This window comes from Falco rusticolus, chromosome 12, assembly GCF_015220075.1.
Source record: "Falco rusticolus isolate bFalRus1 chromosome 12, bFalRus1.pri, whole genome shotgun sequence".
NCBI lineage: Eukaryota > Metazoa > Chordata > Aves > Falconiformes > Falconidae > Falco > Falco rusticolus.
The window spans coordinates 20,889,080-20,907,330 of NC_051198.1; the positions used below are offsets into that span (position 1 = coordinate 20,889,080).

The window sequence follows — 18,251 nt, forward strand, 5'->3', positions numbered from 1 at the left end:
CGAGTCCCTGTTCCTGACCACTCGGTATCCAACCTCCAACCTTCCACAGACACAGCAGACTAGTCTTTATTTGCCCCCATTAACAGGGACCTTCCAAATCCCTGATGGATTTTACCTTGAAAGCAAGGTGAAATTTAATTGTTCAACTTCAGTAACATTAAACACATGCATTTTTAGTTTGTTTGCCATTTGTTAGCCTCAGGTATACCTAGCAGCATCAAGCTGTGTAATGAACTACAGCAGGTTTCCTTCCAGCAGTGTTACTCTCTGCTGCTGCTTACTCAAATGGATATGCGCCACGCACACCATGGCTAAAAAAAAAAAAAAAAAAGCCAAAAAGATTTTTTAGGAAATTTAAAAACAAGTATATAGTTTCTGTGTATTATTGCATTTTGGAATGAGACTTCGGAAGAAGTTCTAATCTGAGGCGAAATCAGCTTCAAATTGAACTCGGTTTTAAGAAAATGCAGTACTAGCACAGAAATATTACTGTTTACATCACTTACATGTACTTGAGAGAACACTACAGACACTTGTATACATATTTTGTCACTGCTGACCCAGTGGCTGAATGCTGCAGTGCAAGAAAAGCATCTAAATACCTGTATTTGTAATGTCAGTCCCTTTACTTTCAATATAATAACAATTGAAGCCAAATCGGGCCATTTTCCTTAACTGAGTTCTTCTGTACACAAATACACACCGTATGCAGCTCTCTGGAAACCTATTAGCTGTCTGACTAGTCAGCAATGGAATTCACTCACAAAAATAACAGCATAGTTTGTGGTTACAGCTTCAGGAGTTACATGCAGAGTTTAAAAAACAAGCACCTTTTTCCTTGTCATTTCTGTCCTACCCGATCATTTCAAAAAGCTGTCAGTTTTGAGTATCTCCAATTAAAATTCACGATTTGTAATTTCTGAATTTAGTTTCAGTTGCTGAACGTTAGTTTTGATCACAATAATCCAGACAGGATTTTAGCCTCATATAAATGTCAACTATTTTAGCTCACTTTTGCAATTCCAGCCACTTATTTTCTGCAATGACTTTCTTTAACCGAAGTGACAGCTGACCCCCAAAAGTCATGAAGGCACTTTCTTGCATTACTTGAAGTTGTCTGACACACACATTGTTGTGCAAACTCCACAAAAAAAGCATGTACAGGTCTAAAGCAAAAATTCAAAGGCTTATAAAGGAAACATTTCTGAAGAGGAGAGAAATTTCTCTAAGGTTTAAAAATCACTGACATACTTTTCCTTGTGCCAGGCTTATTCTGGCAATTTTTTTTTTTCTTTGTACAGATTCTCAAAATGAAAGGTGTTCTGACTTTCTTAAATAAGCTATGCATCAACACATATGCCAAAAATCCTCAGAAATTCTGCCCTCAGTGTTGGAATAAATGTAACAAACCCCACCATACAAGTGCTATTGAAAGACAATTAAAAAATAAACCATGTTCTTGTAATGAAAAGATACTCTAAAGTGGAGACAGCTGCACAGTTAACTGCACATCAAATGTTTCCCAACCCAGAAAGTCTGCCTGGTAATTCTATAGGGATATTATAAAAGAAAAAAAAATCCAGGATGCTTAGCCATCCTAACCCAAACAGCGATTAGAATAATATATAACTGATTTTATTCATTTTCTTACTGTCTGAATCCATGTGGGAAGCATTCGAAAGGCATGTTTATTTTGTCTGATTGACAAAATAATGAATACTAACCATAAAGACTTCTACCTTTCAGCACTGCGGACCCTACTCCAAGTTAAAAGGCAGTGCACTTCACCAATCCTTTTGTTTTCATAGCCTCCAAAAATAGTGTTGAAGTTCCAAGCATGAGAGCTTTACTAGATTAGAATCTCAGCATACTTTCTGAAAAATGAAATCACAGTAAGAAAAGGTTCATCACTCCTCTGAAAGTAGGAAGAAGCATCGTATCCCAGCAATTGTAATACCTTCTCACAGCCAAAAGGAAGGAAAGGGGAATACTGCACACACAGGTATCTATAATGCAATACAACTGGCACAACTCTGAAACTTGTAGCACAGATGAGGTGGCCAGCTGACTAAAAAACCCCCTCTCTTCTACCCCCCCAAGGTATCAGGATGATGGTGCCTCTGCCTTGTGAAAACACGCTGAAGGAGAGCACGTCTCAGCGACCTCACCATCGCAAGATTTCTAATGGCAACAGAGCAGGGCCGGTGGCATTCTTGTCACCTGGAGATCAACATTTCCGTACGTAGTTATAATGCCACAGGAACCAAATCCTAATAGCGTACATTCAGAAAGATTCATAAAGAGTACAGGAAGTTGGCCTATTAAATATTTGATAACAGAGCTGCCATATAAAAAGCACAGGAGTAAGAATATTTTGCAACCGTATTACTTAAAACTGAGAACAATTCTCTTGGAAATGTAAATACTCAACTTGGTTAAATCAAGACAATCACAGATAGACATTTTTTCCCAAATCTTTGGCTGTATTGCAATGGTTGTTTCAATTTGTAATCTCCAACTAAACATTTCCTATCCATGGATTAACAATATATTTACTGACTTGTGTCTTTTAACAGTATTTATCCAACATAACAAAATAAACTGCAATTTGTTATACTTTTTTTTTACAAAACATTTTATAAATATTTTTACAAAATGTATACAAAGCAATTTCAAGTGAGACATACTTTACAAATGAAGGTATTTAAGCAAATAAAGTCCATACCACACTGACAATAAGTGACACATCCTCTTTAAGTGAAGTCAGTCTGTAAGGCCTCCCTAATCTAACAGATAAATTATACTAAAATCTTCAAAATGAACATAGTTTTCTTAATTGCCAGTTTAAAATTTGTTTTAATATTAGGCAGTATTAAATAACATTGAAATCACAATGCTGATCCAGCAAAATAATGAGAACATGTTTAAAGTCATGCACATTCACAGTACTTTGCTGGACTTGAGCCTATATCATACTTTTTTTTAAGCACCACAAAAATACAATTCTTTCATTTACAGCTTCACCACGTACCAGAATTCCTTTAGAATTGAATTCAAAGGAGTGAACAACAGAACATTAACAATCCAAGATTAATCTTGCTAGGATTGTTCAATGGGTTCCTCTCATAAGTATTTCAGAGAAATGTGTCTGACCAAATCAACCATGATTACTTTTTGTAATTTGGCATTTTTTATATGCCATTGTCCCCCATCCCAAAATGAGATCCAATAGAAGACACATAGTCTGATACTTCAATTATGTATTTGCTGCAGAGAGGCTGGAAACCCCATACCCATTTTGAGGTGGTACAAAAAGCAAGTGGATCAATGAATGTGCAACTTTACTTTTTTTCCCTATGAAAGAAAAAATTAACTAGTTAACATACAGCTGTGTAACTCACTGTTTTCCTTCCTAGATAGTTTAGAATGGTTAAATTTCCAAAACAGTAAAATAAAGTATGCATCGGGATACACAGCCATGAACATAATATTAGATCTAAAAAGGCAATAGGTGAAGACTATGTTGTCAGTTTTGCCAATAAGAAAACAACTAACCTCCTGAGAGTCTATTCTATGGACACCTAACTAGAAATTTAAAACTGGCAATACTTATTATTACCTTGAATATTTTATACAACACTTGGGAATGTTGGTTTTTTACAAACATGTACTTTGAAATTGGCACATCTTTTTAAATGGCAATTAGTAACACACATAACCAGTATTTCTGTTCATGTTGAAGGGGAAATGAATTTTAAGTAAGTTCTTCTTTCTCACATTGCTTTCTAGATTTGGTTTCCTTTAGTGGTCAGACAGTGGACTGTAGCTCAATACCGAGTTGCACTGTAATCTTCTACTGGGACAGCATCTAATTCTGCTTTCTTTTGTACTATTCAGATGGACTAAATTAAGTGACACCAAATCCTTTTGTTTTCCTTCCTGGCAATCTGACTTGACAACCACAGCTTGTCACAATGAGCCTCTACATCACGAAAATTGTAATCAGCCAGTTGAAAATGGCTGGTAATTCTTCTAAGAAATTGTGGAGAAGATCTGGGGGAGAACATGAGCATACCTTCGAAACCACAAAAGCTATATCCTCCTGAGCAGACATATGTACTACACGCACATGACAAATGTCAGTGCACTTACGTGCACAAAAGCACTCATGACCAAAGTAAACGAGGAAAAAGCAGCATGGGCAGCAAAACAAAACAAAAAAAAAAGATGTCATAGTTTAAAATAAATAAATAAAATAATAAGATTCTATCTTAACAACATGACAGCAAGCCAAATGCAAACCATGCAATGGTTTCACTTGGCTCTATAATATGAATTAATAATTACATACTTTTCGATATGTTAAAACAATGGGATTGCTGATCAACTTTGGTCTGTACATATCTTGATAATTATGACTGCTACAGTGGATGATTTAACATTCTCTGACAGCAAAAAGCAAAAAAATCAAAAATAAACACTGGCCTTTAAATTTAATCAAGAGTAAGGCTAATGTCCTCTTAAAATATAAGCTACAAATATCATAACAGTTTTCAAATAAAAGTGCTTTTGACACTTGGTCTAAAAAAAAAAACAAACCCAAACAACAAATAAAAAACAACATTTATACCACTTCAGAAAGAGTCAAGGCTGACTACATCCAATTATAAAATGCAAAATCTTTTCCTCAAGAGTTAACATATATATGTGTTATATATATAAATTCATGGCTCTATCATGGCCTCATCCTGTACACTTTGCCATTTACTGGCTTCCATTCTACCTCCCTTAGTCAAGCATTTATTACTTCATATCATGCCACTGTGACTAAGATCATATAATATCATCCCACAGACTAAAGTTACCCACTACAAATATATCATCAAGTACTAGTTTCTGCTCAGATAGCAATAGAAAAGCACTTTAAGTTTAAATTATGAAGCCTTGTAAACACACTGATGATATCCTTCCAACTTAAGAATCCTAGAACACAGATTCATTAACAAAGCAGATTATCACTTCTGAATAGAGGTACAGTGGGTTTTCCAGAAAAAAAAACCAAAAATTTGATGATTTGTGGAAGGGTAGGGGAGAATTGTTGCTTTCATCACTTTTTAAAAACATCTTCTTAATAAATATATCCTTTCAAATGACTGTGATTGTCAGTATATTACCGTATTACATAGGGCCTAATGACGTGCAACCTTGTTACGTTGCAGTACTGCACAATTATCAAAAGCACTATCATAATAATACTTGAAATAGTAAGGCCCTAACAGACTGCATTCTAACAAGGATTAACTTTACTTGGATATCTCACTGTAACCACAATGAGTATTGCTCTCAAACACAGAACAGAATCTAGTTTAGAAAGATTAACCTTAAATGCATGTCAGGCTGTACTTGTGGTGTCATTCACATTTGCTTCTGCTAAGAGAAACATAACTTGTCCATGGTACTGTAACTATTAACACTCTAAGATACTATTTACAGCTGCTTCTAAAATAGAGTCAGTTTCTACAACACCTTCACTGTGGTCTGGAATAAATTTTTCCGGGAAGTTTTCCTGTGAAGCAATAGGTGAAAAATTAGGAAATTCTAATTCAACTGAGCTGCTACTTGTTGCCTCATTTTGTGGCTGTCTCCCCACTTTTTTAAGTTCCAAGATGTTTTTAAATGTAGTTTCTAAACTCTTACTGAGCAGTAAGTCTTGCTGGGGTTCACCAGAGCCTTTCCTGTTATCAGGATGTAAAACCTCATTCTTTGGAGAGCTCCTCAGAGTTTTGTCTTGGAGGGAATTATTACACGTTACCTTTGAGAAAGACTGAACTGTGTTCCTTGATGTTTTATTGTGTGTTCCATGACTGCCTCTTGACACAGTTTTTGACAAGTCTTCAGAACTCGAAGAATTCTCAGTGGACTTGGCAAGATCTTTCCCAGCCACCTTTTCTTCAGAAAGGGCCACGCATTGGCTCTCAGAAGAACAATTAGCTTTCTCAAACTTTAAAGCTTTAGTGAGGCTCTCTGATTTTTTAGTAGAAGCTATTCCTTCTTGCAGTGTCAGAACGTTGTTAGGCACTAGAGGAAGTTTACTGTGATTTGTGGACTCTGCTGAGCTGGATTTTGGCCGGTCTCTGGCTTGGGTTTTGGTAGTCTGATTTCGAGAAGGTAATGTTTTGCTAGACTGATGGTCACTTTTGCTGGACTGTGCTTCTTCAGCTGTTTTATCAAATTGTTTGGCAGAACAACAAAAATCGGCCTGATAACCATCTGAAAATTAAGTTGCAACATTATACTTAAATTACCTATACATCAAAGTAACACATACTCCAATGTAGTTTCGGAGTATTAAAATTCAAGTAACATCTACAGTCTACAGATTTGTGTCTTTAAGAGACGTACACATACTTAAGTATTCTGCTGCATCCAGTGTAGATTATCACCAAGTTAATCAGCATACTACGCACGTATGTGCACTGTAAAACCAGATTCAAGGCACTTCCCAGCATTCTAAATATGCAAATATGGTATCTGGAAGACTAACACTTTCTTCAATAAATCCTCAGAGTATCTTTTAAAATATGCAGAATATGCAGAACATTTTAACAAATAGCAACTGTTACCTTACACAAATAATGTGTTTCTAGTTGCTACATTCAACGACAGTCTGGTTAAAAATGCTGCCATTTAAGTCACCATGACACTCCAAAAACAACACTTCATTAAGATGAACAAGACTGCTCAGGCTTTACACAGCAGTGTTCTTCTGACTGCCAGCAACCTCACATACTGTTCCCTACTAGAACCGAGGGAGGCCATGCAGGAGTCATGACTATTGTCAAAAGAAACTCCGAAGTATTTCTCTGCCAAACAGGCCAAATATACTCTTTTCCCAAATAACTACCTTCAACCTTACAGTGTCTCTAGAATGTTGAATTTGAACTTGCAACTGCTTATTCAGTATTTCGATTACTGGAATCCCTAGCAATCAGTGCCTCACTGTGGCCACAACTGTTTTTAAACAAACCACACTTATGCTGCCTTTGTAAGATTCAGAAGTTAGCAATTACCTACCAGGATCCACAAGTGCAAGACGCTTATCCCGGGTCAGAGATGCCCTTTCTTCCTGGTTAAACATCCTATCGATCATAACCATTTCTGCAGAGGGATTTATCCGCTGCAGGAAAAGGTAACAAAACCAATCATCTCTGTAGTCACGCACAGGCTGGTACCAAATCAAAGTATCTACAGCTTAGTTACTCTTCAGAGAAAAAGAAATTACTTTCAGTAGGTATTTGCAGAGATTGTTCCCAATTCCACAGCATCTTAAATGCCCTTGACTGGGACCCCAACCACTACTATAACTCCACCACAAAGTATTATTCACATTTTATGGTACATTTTACTTGTTAAAGATTTTCAAACAAAGATTTACTATTCCAACTGTAAGAACTGTACCTTTTCAGGACTGAGTATGTTTACCACTGCACACCACATTTTTTTTACACCATATGGCATCTTTCTCTTTTAGAGAGAAAAGCAATAAAAACCTTCCAATGGGACCACCCTGTTGTCTTGTTACTTCCCTGCACTTCTCTCTCGTCCTTCTAAGTAGCTGGTGCCAATTGGCATTTTCTGGATGATGCCTTCAACCCAGATGGATACATTCATCACAGAAAAAAGTTCACTGGCTACTAAGTCACAACACAGGCAACTAGTTCCGAACCTGAACACTATGTAAACTAAGCTCTTAAAAATGGCTGAATAGGATTTATCATACAACATACCAGATGCTAAGAGAATAGGTTTTAACCTCCATTCCCCCTCTGTACCTGCAGTTACTTGCAAATATTTGATGGTTAGTGTCTTTTTTAATGGGACTGCTAGATTCCAAAGCCATATTAATTTTAACACTTACGTTACATATTCCTGTTGATAACGCAGAGTGATTTAAATGTCTATTATACTTAAATTCAAAACTTTTCCAGACTTGAAAACTAATATGTTTAAAGCTACAATGACATTTCCTGACCCCTGTAAAATATATTCTTAAGTAGCTCTGTCAGTTTTCTTTTTACCTCATGCCTGGGGTTGTGAAATCACTTAAATCAGAAGCACTTCTGATGAAAATGTGAAGCTTTACCTAGCTTCTAAGGAGAAGTAATGATTTCCTAAATTGTAATATGGTTTGGGTCCAATTATAATATGGCTGGAGGCCTCTGAATGGAAATTTTCAACATTCTTTCAGGCTCTATCACCCACAGAAATATACAGAAATCATCTGACTCCCACAGCCTGTTCAGTGCAAGAGCAAGTATAAGCAGAGAGCAGAAGTTCATGTGTCTTCAGCACCTATGGAACTCAAATGTAACAGCATCCGTACTTTAGGCAGAATGGGAAATACAAACTCAGCCCATTTCACTGATAAAAATGCAGGCTGGCCGCTAAGATTGCTGGTGGTATAACAAGTACACTGGAGATACATACATATATACATATATGTATGTATGTATCTCTAAAACCCTCAACAAAATGAAGTGTAATCCCAACTCTCACCTTCCTGCAGATATCTTTTTTTTATTTTTCTTTTTAACAAACTGAATCACATCCCATAAACATAAAATGTACATGGGTTATACACCTTACCATTGCATCTTCTATAAGCAAACATCTGTATTTGTTCAGCATAGCCTGTGTCCTCTTCAGAAGCTGTGTAGCTACAGTTTCAAACTCACTGTCCACTGGAAGGACAAGAACATACTTTCAAACACTGTTCTTCAGTAACCTGCACAAACTTAAAAATATTCCCTTTCTTATTGCTCTAACTTATATTAAAAAAAAATCTCTCAATACATTGATTAGAATCTTATTTCCAATTCTTAAAAAGAAAAGTACCTTTTCTTAAGTCTTCTTCTGTTGGCAGTGATCCCTGGCACACGTGGTATGAAAGGAGTCTCTGAACTGCATCATTTAATGATCTGAACTGACTTTTATCTGGTGTCACAGCATGCACCTGATCCTTCTGTAACTGCTGTAGAATACTACAAGAAAAATTAAAGATATAAACATATACTCTTAACATAACTTTATAAATTGAAAAAACTAAAAAGAGATTAAGGTTAGAGGAAACATCTGCAGAAAAATTACAAAAGAAGAATGACTTACAAAGCTCCTTTAGTTAACTGTTTAGCAGCAGGCCTTTTCTGTCCAACTAAATGACCATCCACCTAAGTTCAAAATAAAAGACAAATTACAATATATCCCCTCCCCTGCAAAGTCTAAGTTTCAGCATTTGTTTCTGCAAATTAAGTATATCACCAATACTAAGCGTGACCACGTAAGTATAAACACTTTCAACTATCTCCTGTTTTCACAGGGCACTTCGGGAAGTCACTTCTCTTACCCAGACCAAAGGTCTGAAATGTTTGCAGGCAAATTCCACTATAGTGCATATACACGCTTCATTAGGAAAAAGGTTGGTTATCAAATTTAGCAGGTAAATAGAAGAAAACGCACAACTAAAAACTTTTCCAAATAAATCCGCTCTCAAGAACTGTCTCTGCATTTCTCAGCTGATGTCATCATGCCTGATTTTGATGGATTAAGAGTATCTGTCAGGAAAGAAGGCTAAGGTTGCATACTGAAATTCTCAAAAGCCATGGTGGCTGGGTGTGGGGTGAAAGTGGTTCTAGGAATTCTGTTTCAGTGTCAATGCTATAGATGCATACATCAGGTAGATCTACATCATCATCTCCTTTCCTTAGACACTTATGAAGCCGAGGTTTTTCACATGAACACTGTCTTAAGATGTGAGGTTCTCTGAGGTGGTAAACGTTCATGTCCCTACTGTTTAAGAGGCATTACTGCAATCCAAGTATTCTCCCAAAGAAGCCATTCTGGATCAGAGTCTTTGTTTAATATGAAGTTTTGGGGATTTTTTTAGTCAGCTAGTCACACTAATGAAACCAGTCACAGAGTAAAAGTTACTTATGGTTTTTAAAAAAGACTGCATTAAAGCTCTTTTGAACTACAAAACGGTTAGAATGAACAAAAAAACATGTGGTACAGAGCATCATCCTTAGCAAAGTAGAAGCAACATAAAGCAGGCATATTATAATGGTACTTGCTGGCCAAAAAGCCTCTGGCTTCAGAGCATAAAAAGCATTCACCAACAGGAGAATGAACATCTAGCCAACAATTTCAAAACCAGGCTTAACTCATAACTGAGTACTACTGCATCTTCTGCTGTGCTTGTACATCAGTAAGGCAGAGAAAAACATTCACATCACACTACATTGATAAATACATTTACAGCAAGGAGCAAAAATTCTAAAGCTGATCCTCCCTTGTTTTCTTCCATGATTTTGTAGTTTAGTTCCATCCACAAAAAAGCTCACACTTTCAAGCCTATACCAAAACCTCGCTTCTCGCCCTCAGCTACTTGGTCCATGAATGTTAACAATTGTTTCCTCCCTCCAGAAGTTCTGGTATTCCTCCTCCAAAAAAGCTGGTCTCCCCTTCCAGCCCCAAACCCCGGACATAGCGTCAAATTTTTGTACATAGTTGCACACTTCTGGTGGTTTAAAAAACAAAACAAAACAAAAAAACAAAAAAAGATGACAATGTAGTAAAGAATAAAACAAAGACCAGATGGAATTTTTCTGCTACTTCTCACAAACCATGCCCTCCAATCAGCTAGAGAATAGCTGAGTTTGTAAGAAGTAATGGTAAGAGTAGGTCTATCACATCCAACTCAATGAAGAATTGCTATGTCATATGAAATTATCTTCAAGGAACAGTACAGTCAGACACCACTTACTGAATATTAAATCTCAAAGCAGCATTCAGAATATCAATTTGCAGAAGACTCAATGTTTATTATGTCAAGGTAGATTTGACAAGCTTGAGTGACTTCATACACTCTGAAAAAAACTGCAAGGACTCCTAGATTATCAATATGGAGGTGAAACATCCCAAACCACTAAAGCTTTAAGGGAAAGGAAAACATAAAAATAAAAGTATTCTCTACCTGTATACTCTGTTGAACTGATGATGATCCTATTACTTTTTCTTGTGGCTGTGCTGTCCCTAGAGATTGCTGTATGATTTTTCCTCCACAGTCCTGCCCTATAAAAAATATGTTAAGACAACTGTCATCCTAGGCAAGAACAGAATAATTTCATGTACCTATATGTCTCATACGCTTAAAAGCATTAGTGCAACTACCCTGTGGAGAAACTGGCTCAAAAATGAAACAGGACTGATATTTTGTGCTGCAAGCTACAAAAATCCTCAGATATAGATCATCATCTACTACAGTACTGCAATATAAGAAGAAATTCAAGTACCATTAAGTATAGCGTCCCAAGAATTTACTGAAAATCATACATTTTCAATTTCCAATACTAACCCTCCCCTCAAGAAAATAAATTAAAAAAAAATCTAGAGCTCCTGAAAGTATGTAGACACAGGCATTATAAACACGTTTTTTTAGATTTTCTGAATAGGCAGACTTCCTTCAATTGCTATGCTCAGGAATTCAAACAGCATCTTATCAGCCACGCTACATTACAACCAACACAAATGAGAATTTATTTTTAAAAAAAAAACAAACAACCATACTGTGTCTATTGTAGAGAACTGCCTGGACAGCCTGCACATAACTGTACACATGGGAAAAACACCCCAACAAATAGATTATGGGATCTTGTACATAAGTAACCTTTCTGAATAAAGAGAACATGAAGGTTACTGCATTTTGTTTGCTTCGAATATATTGATTTTGTCCTTTTAGTAGCATGGTGCTGCTTGAAAAGCTAAGTATTTTGCCACGAACAATGCATTAACTCTTTTAAGTGAATGTGACACATTCCAAAACAAATTGAACAATAACAGCCTGCATATAACCTTGTAATCGCTATTCTTCTTTCCTCTGTATCTGAAGCAACTATCAGAAGAGAAGGTCTAAAATTTTCATAGAATTTTTAGCATGCTTGTATTTTGAAAATTGCTTATTTCTGTTTTCCTAAGCTGGACAAAAAGTAAAAAAAAAAAAAAAAACCACAAAAAAGGTACAATTTTGCATTTTATAGAATGGAAAAAGTGGAGATTCAACTTTTCACTCTACTAAATGCCGTGGTTGGGAAATATAAAAGCACACATTCAGTACCGAAAAATTTAGCGTTCTTCTGAAGATAAAATTTTGATAACCTTTAGGACCCTATCAGCATGAGCCATCAATGCAAGTCTCACACATCAAAGAACCACCAATTTCTGTTGATGGAGAAAATTAAGAAAATGATTTTAAAAAGACCTTAGTTGACCTGATAGTGTGTTGCTCAGAAGACTTGTTAGTTGAGGCTGTCGCAAATTATCCTGTGTCTTCGATGCAGAAACTGGTGATGTCTGGTTCATAGCTTTTTTCTGTGCAACATACATTAAAAAAAAAATTAAAACCCACAATCAAACATTTACTGAAAGCTTTAATAAACAGAGGTAAAAGGAAAAAAGGCAAGTAAAATTCAGCTCTACACATACTTCTTCAAACTCAAACTTGTAAGTGGTGAAATTTCAGACATCTCAATTCCTCCTAAGTTCAGTAATTTTATAAAGTAAATCAGAAATTAGCAGAAATTTACAGTTACATTCTAGAAACCCCATGATTTACCACTACAAGTGGCCCTCAAAGCTCAGCTTTTGCGTCTCAAAACTGCAAGATGACTAAATAAGCTGTTTCCACAACAAAAAAAATACACAGTGGAACAAACCATCCAGTGTTTAGCAACTGAATGATACATGGTTTACAATACAGTACAATATTTAAAATGCAAGTACAAACAAATCAAAAAGGTTTTGTTAAACAGTAGAATTTGTTCTCTGTAGTTCCCATTTTCAGCTCTGAAATTTCAGCACAAAACTAAAATGATCTTTTACAGCTGTAAGAAATATTATGCTTTTGTAACTGCTGAAAGTCACTGACCCAGCACATAGCCTACAAATAGATGTAGACGCAAGAAGAGAAAGTCAAGCAGGCCTCAAATTACTCAACTGCAAACAAAATGTTACAACCTGTGCTAGTAGTTCTGGCAAAGACTAAATACGTTGTTCTGCAACATGTTTGCCCTTATTTCCTAAAGTGACATTATTTTCTAAGGCACATTTTCATTGCCCATTTTGGTCTTGGTTAAAAAAAATCCATCACACCTTTGGGAAAAGAGAAAGGTCTAACATAATTAGTGCAAATGCATTTTGAGACGGATGTTATCAGTATTTTATATGACTGGGGGGGGGGGGGGGGAAGGGAAAAAAAAAAAAAAAGAAAGAAGTGGAAAAAAAGCTTGTTGCTAATTCTGTGAGAAGTCACTGAATTAAGTATTGGCAGAGCCTGGAAGCTCACTTACAAAAACAAACTACAGTTGCACATATATTGCAGCTGCACCAATTGGACAAAACAAAAAAACCCAAACCAAAACAAAACAAAAACCCATTCTCACCTTAGAAGCAAATTTAGAAAGTAGACCTCTTCTCAAAGAAAATATTTTTGAATGCTATGCTTTTACAACTACTTTAAAAGGTATTTCCTTTTAAGGATTCTAAGAACATCTCGTCTTGTCTTTGCTTCAAATTTGAAAACTGCTAACTGTTCCAGACTCACAGAACTAGTGGGCAAAATGCCAGTACAGCAAATAACAGAGAAACCCAAGAAACTTTTTCACCCCTTATTTGAATAGGTCAAACTTTGAAAATACAGGCACAGTTTTTAGTGAGGTCAGAAGACTTGAAAGTGGCTAAGAATGTACCCCAGCCTTTAAAACTAGCTCTATGGTAAGATTTTCAGGAGAGCTTATTTATAATCTTACAATGTCCATTCATATAAATAGGAGCAGAAACAGATCAGTGCTAAGCACTTCTGAAGACATTTCTATACATCACCAACAAAACCTTCGGAATTAATGGAAGTGACAGACTCCTTCATTTGCACTCAGTGACAGGATAGAAAATATCGAGTGAAATGACATCTCCGGGTTACAGTAATTTTCAGCAGTTCCACAGTATTTGAAAAATATAAATTAGCAAAATTATTGCTCTCTGTATTAACATCAACTTTAATACTTTGTTAACCAGATTTCAGCACAACTTAGAAGCATTTCTTTGGCTACATTCTCAAGCAGCTTTCATACCTGACCAAAGGCGAACTGTTGTTGTGTTACTCCAATTGACGTGTGACTGAAGGTGCTGGCGGATTTGGAAGAGGATGCTGGAAGACGATGCGATGCACTGACAGGAACTTGAGTTCTGTTCTGTGTAAGCTGATCTCCAGTGAAGTTTCCTCCTGATGCAACAGACTGAACCGATGGTCCCAAGCTAGGATGTACTGAACCAGAAGAACTTGCAACAGCAAATCGATTAGAAGCTGACATATTTGAGACTGTAGACTGCCCAGGTGACATCGTAGTAAAACTCGATCTACCTTGAGAAACACTAGCTTGACTGGGTGACAAATGCAACACCGTTGGTGATGCCTGCTGCAGTGGCACCTGTCCACCAACAATTTGTGAAGTTCCATGATTTACTATAACTTGGTTTCCAGGAGCTGTGAATGTCTGGCCGGAGACAAGCTGAACAGCTGTGTTCTGATTATTCAGCATCTGTCCCGAATATGACTGGTTGGCTCTTAGCATGTTTGTAGAGTTCCTGTTGAGCATTACATGCTCAGCAGACACTTGGCTGGGAACCAGCTGGGAAGGCTGAGTCTGAAGAAGTTGTCCATTTATGGCCTGGACATGATGAACTGAATTAGAATTAACAGACAAACTTGTAGGTATAAGAAACTGGTTTTGAGGTGTATGAGGCTGTCCCATAGGAGAATGGATAACAATACTACCTCCAGCATTGCTAACTGTCTGAGGTGTAACTGACTTTCTTGCATTTTGTTGATTAACGATATTAACAGACATATGAGGACCAACTACTGAACTCTGAGGTGAGTTTGCAGACCCAAACTGAATCCCTTGCTGCACGTGATGCTGCTGTATTCCCAAGTTATTCACATTGTAAGCAGTCTGCTGACCCATCTGGATAGGCTTTGGTTGGATATTAATGGGAACTTTGTTAGAGTTTGGGGCCAAACCCCTTTGAATGATGATATTATGGACAGGCAATGACGTCTGAAAATTTGTGCTGTTAAATGGAACGGTTACAGGTTGTGCTACTGGACTTGAATTTGAGTTACCAAACAGTGAGTTACCATTTGGAGTTTGTCTATGAACCAAGAGGCCACTACTCATGTTTGCAGGTGTTTGCTGACCATTGCCTTTCAGTATTATCTGAGATCCATCAAGGTTATTAATGGTCATCATGGAAGGTTGATTACTAAATGAACCAATTAGCTGTATCTGCCCAGAACCACTAATCTGGCTGCTATTAGACAAATGCTGGCTGGGAACACTAATTCCGACATGTTGCATAAAGCCGTGTTGCACACCGACTGTATTGCTTGCAAAAGATGCTCCAACAGGTTGCTGTACCACTTGAGTAACTCCTATAGGCTGCAACGTCTGACCTGAGTAATTAGAAACATTAGAAGCCTGAGTAAAGGATGCTGATGAAGAAGGATGAAGCTGAGCTTGTGCAAACTGTTGGCTAGAACCTACACTGGCATCCAAATATGCCTCTTCTGCCAAAGTCTGTTCAGTAATATTGGCCTCCTGCAAGGACTTCTGAAGAATATCAAAAGGCTGATCCTCAGTAAGATCAGGTAAAGGAGAAGATACAAGTTCATCTTCAAGAAACTGAAGGCTACTGGACAGCTGCAGTCCATCACTAGGCCCCTCTCCAAGCTGACCGCTTACACCTTTTATAGACGACTTCGGATCAGTGCTCTGAAATGCAAACCAAGAAATACATCATTTTCAGAAAGCCCAAGCTCTACTTTGTTTCCCCATTAAGCTCTTTTTCATGCAAGCAAACATTCTTTACAGAATTATATTCTTCGCATAGTCTGTATGTAAGGTGGCATTCATCCCATACAGTGGGCCAGCATAAACATGTGTGTCATTGGCACCCCACTCATGCCCACATAACAGACTGCTGGAGACACCACTCTCACTTCTCAAGTCTTCCAGTTCCACAGCACTCAGCTCTGCAGCTGCACTGTTTCAAGAGGATGTGACAAAGTACCATTTTCCCTTCCTCAAGCTGAGCACTGTATGGACAAAGGGATAAAAGAAAGGAGGAATGAGAAGACCTCCATTGTAACTCAGTTTGGGGCAAGGTTTCAGCAGCAACAGTAGTAGCCCGGAAAAGGCAGGAGAAAGCGCCTTTCACAATGCTCTTTCGCTGACTTCCTCTAGATCCATCTCCAAAACCCTACCGATATTTCAATAGTCACACAATGCAAACTAGCAAGTATTTAATGAAGTAAAGGAATTACACTAGCTCTTTGTTTAGAAAAATTGTAGAACCAAAGTAGTATGAAAAACAATGCTACAGACTGTGCTTTATGCTAGTAAAAAGATTAGAGAGAACTATAAACATTGAAACTACAACAAATATTAAGTGGCACCTTGAATGAAAAAAAATCCTTCAAATTCATATCCACAAATACTGTGATAAGGAATATCAGAACCTACTTTACTCTGGCCTACGGCTAGTAAGATTTTCCTAAAACAACATTATGTCCAAAAACTCTAGAGAACACAACTATCAGGATTCTACAGGTGGAATGATGAATGTAAATGCATACTACTACTTGCAATAGTTTTAAGTTAGACAGAGTACACCCTTCTAAATTGCAAAATCGTATCTCAACTATTCAAAAACAACATGCACTTTCTTTTTAGGTCAAGATAATGCAAAACATGAGTGTGAAATTATCAGACCATTCATACTCCAAGTCTTCACTCCTTGAAGGTCACAGACACTTGTTTTCACCTCATATAACCAGTGTGAAGATGCTGCAAGCCGTAATTATCATATGCAATAACGTCCCCACCCTAACTTCAGTTCCCCAAGCATATTTATTCAGAATTTTACCCCAATCTCTTTCCAAATCAGCCTGTATATTTTATGAAACTGTCTCGATGTCTGCATCTTATGAACACGTAAAATTACAAATTGGGTTCTCAACTGTACCTAGCTACCATCAGGCAGAGCAAAAAGGAGTCACTAACTAGGGCATCACTAGAACTCACAACTGTAGAGGCTCTTGTGGAGAATTTCCTATTGCACCTGTAACCTGCCTCCGTGACAATGACCAATCTGAAATATTTCATGACTGTGTAACTTAAGAGGGTTCCAATTAATGCTATTCCAGTTAGTACTAACAATATAACTATTACTACTACTAACAACAGCAACAGTAGTAATAAATAATATTACATGCAATCAAGATTAACAGTTTGAAACTCTCCCACTGGAATGAAGAACCCCAAGTTTCACTCCCTCCTTCCAGAACTGTTTAACATCCAAAACCAATTTTACGGGCACGGAACCTGGGACCTTCCAACTTAACATCTGAATCACTGCTTCCCAGATTCAGAACGGCCATGCAGTACACCATGCTACTTTCAACCAGAACTCAGTGACTCTGCAGCTTCATGAATCTGCTTATTCTTGAGTTTTCAAGAGTCTTATTCTTGCTGGCTCCATGCATGAATATTCTGCTCTTTTAAGCTGTTCTACCCTACTATAATAGGAAGGTGGAAGCAGTCACTGAGTACAACCCACAGAATAGGACAATGGCTAAGGAACCCTCTCATGCGGGTTTTAAGAGAGACTGACAACTGCCCAAGGAAACCAACCTGCCATCAGTAGAGGTGTTATGCAATCATTCAGCTCAGGGTGGGGGGTGGGGAGGAGGGGGCAGGGCACAGGGGGGCAGAGTGGACACTGCTTTCTCATCCTTCAGTCAGCAGGAACTTAATCTTGTTTGTGGTTAGGTGTTGGCTGAGCATGCTTACCAGCTGAGGCACTGAACCCTTGACACTGAATTTGTCAACTCTGCCACTGAAAGGCATGAGACGGGCATCAAGACAGTCAATCCTACTTCATGGTAGCAATTCTGAATACATACAAAGACAGAACTTTCAGTATCTGCAAAAACTTCAATGACAACAAACTCAGAAGCCTTTAACTTTTCACGTATCTTACATTATAAGCAGGGACTGAAAAAACATCTATTTGTATTTTAGATACTCCTTGCTCCTTCACAACACACTATAAGAATCTGTATTTGCAATCAAGTCATTCTT

The 18,251-nt window shown here is 37.4% G+C and overlaps 1 protein-coding gene across 9 annotated transcripts in view; it reads right to left on the minus strand.

The window, feature by feature from the left end:
• Window positions 1-2,462: 2,462 nt before the first annotated feature.
• BICRAL (BRD4 interacting chromatin remodeling complex associated protein like) overlaps window positions 2,463-18,251 on the minus strand; it is a 45,924-nt gene continuing 30,135 nt past the window's right edge. For 5 of the 9 annotated variants that reach the window (XM_037405861.1, XM_037405862.1, XM_037405860.1 and 2 more), the window contains 9 exons: window positions 17,961-18,061; window positions 14,181-15,881; window positions 12,324-12,423; window positions 11,030-11,127; window positions 9,166-9,227; window positions 8,896-9,041; window positions 8,647-8,741; window positions 7,075-7,177; window positions 2,463-6,270 (listed from right to left, as the gene is read on the minus strand). In XM_037405861.1, the coding sequence (XP_037261758.1) occupies window positions 5,468-6,270; window positions 7,075-7,177; window positions 8,647-8,741; window positions 8,896-9,041; window positions 9,166-9,227; window positions 11,030-11,127; window positions 12,324-12,423; window positions 14,181-15,881; window positions 17,961-18,017 (3,165 nt within the window). In that variant the 5' untranslated portion in view covers window positions 18,018-18,061 and the 3' untranslated portion in view covers window positions 2,463-5,467. The remainder of the gene's footprint in view (window positions 6,271-7,074; window positions 7,178-8,646; window positions 8,742-8,895; window positions 9,042-9,165; window positions 9,228-11,029; window positions 11,128-12,323; window positions 12,424-14,180; window positions 15,882-17,960; window positions 18,062-18,251) is intronic. The other 4 variants (XM_037405856.1, XM_037405855.1, XM_037405857.1 and 1 more) reach the window with 1 other exon arrangement.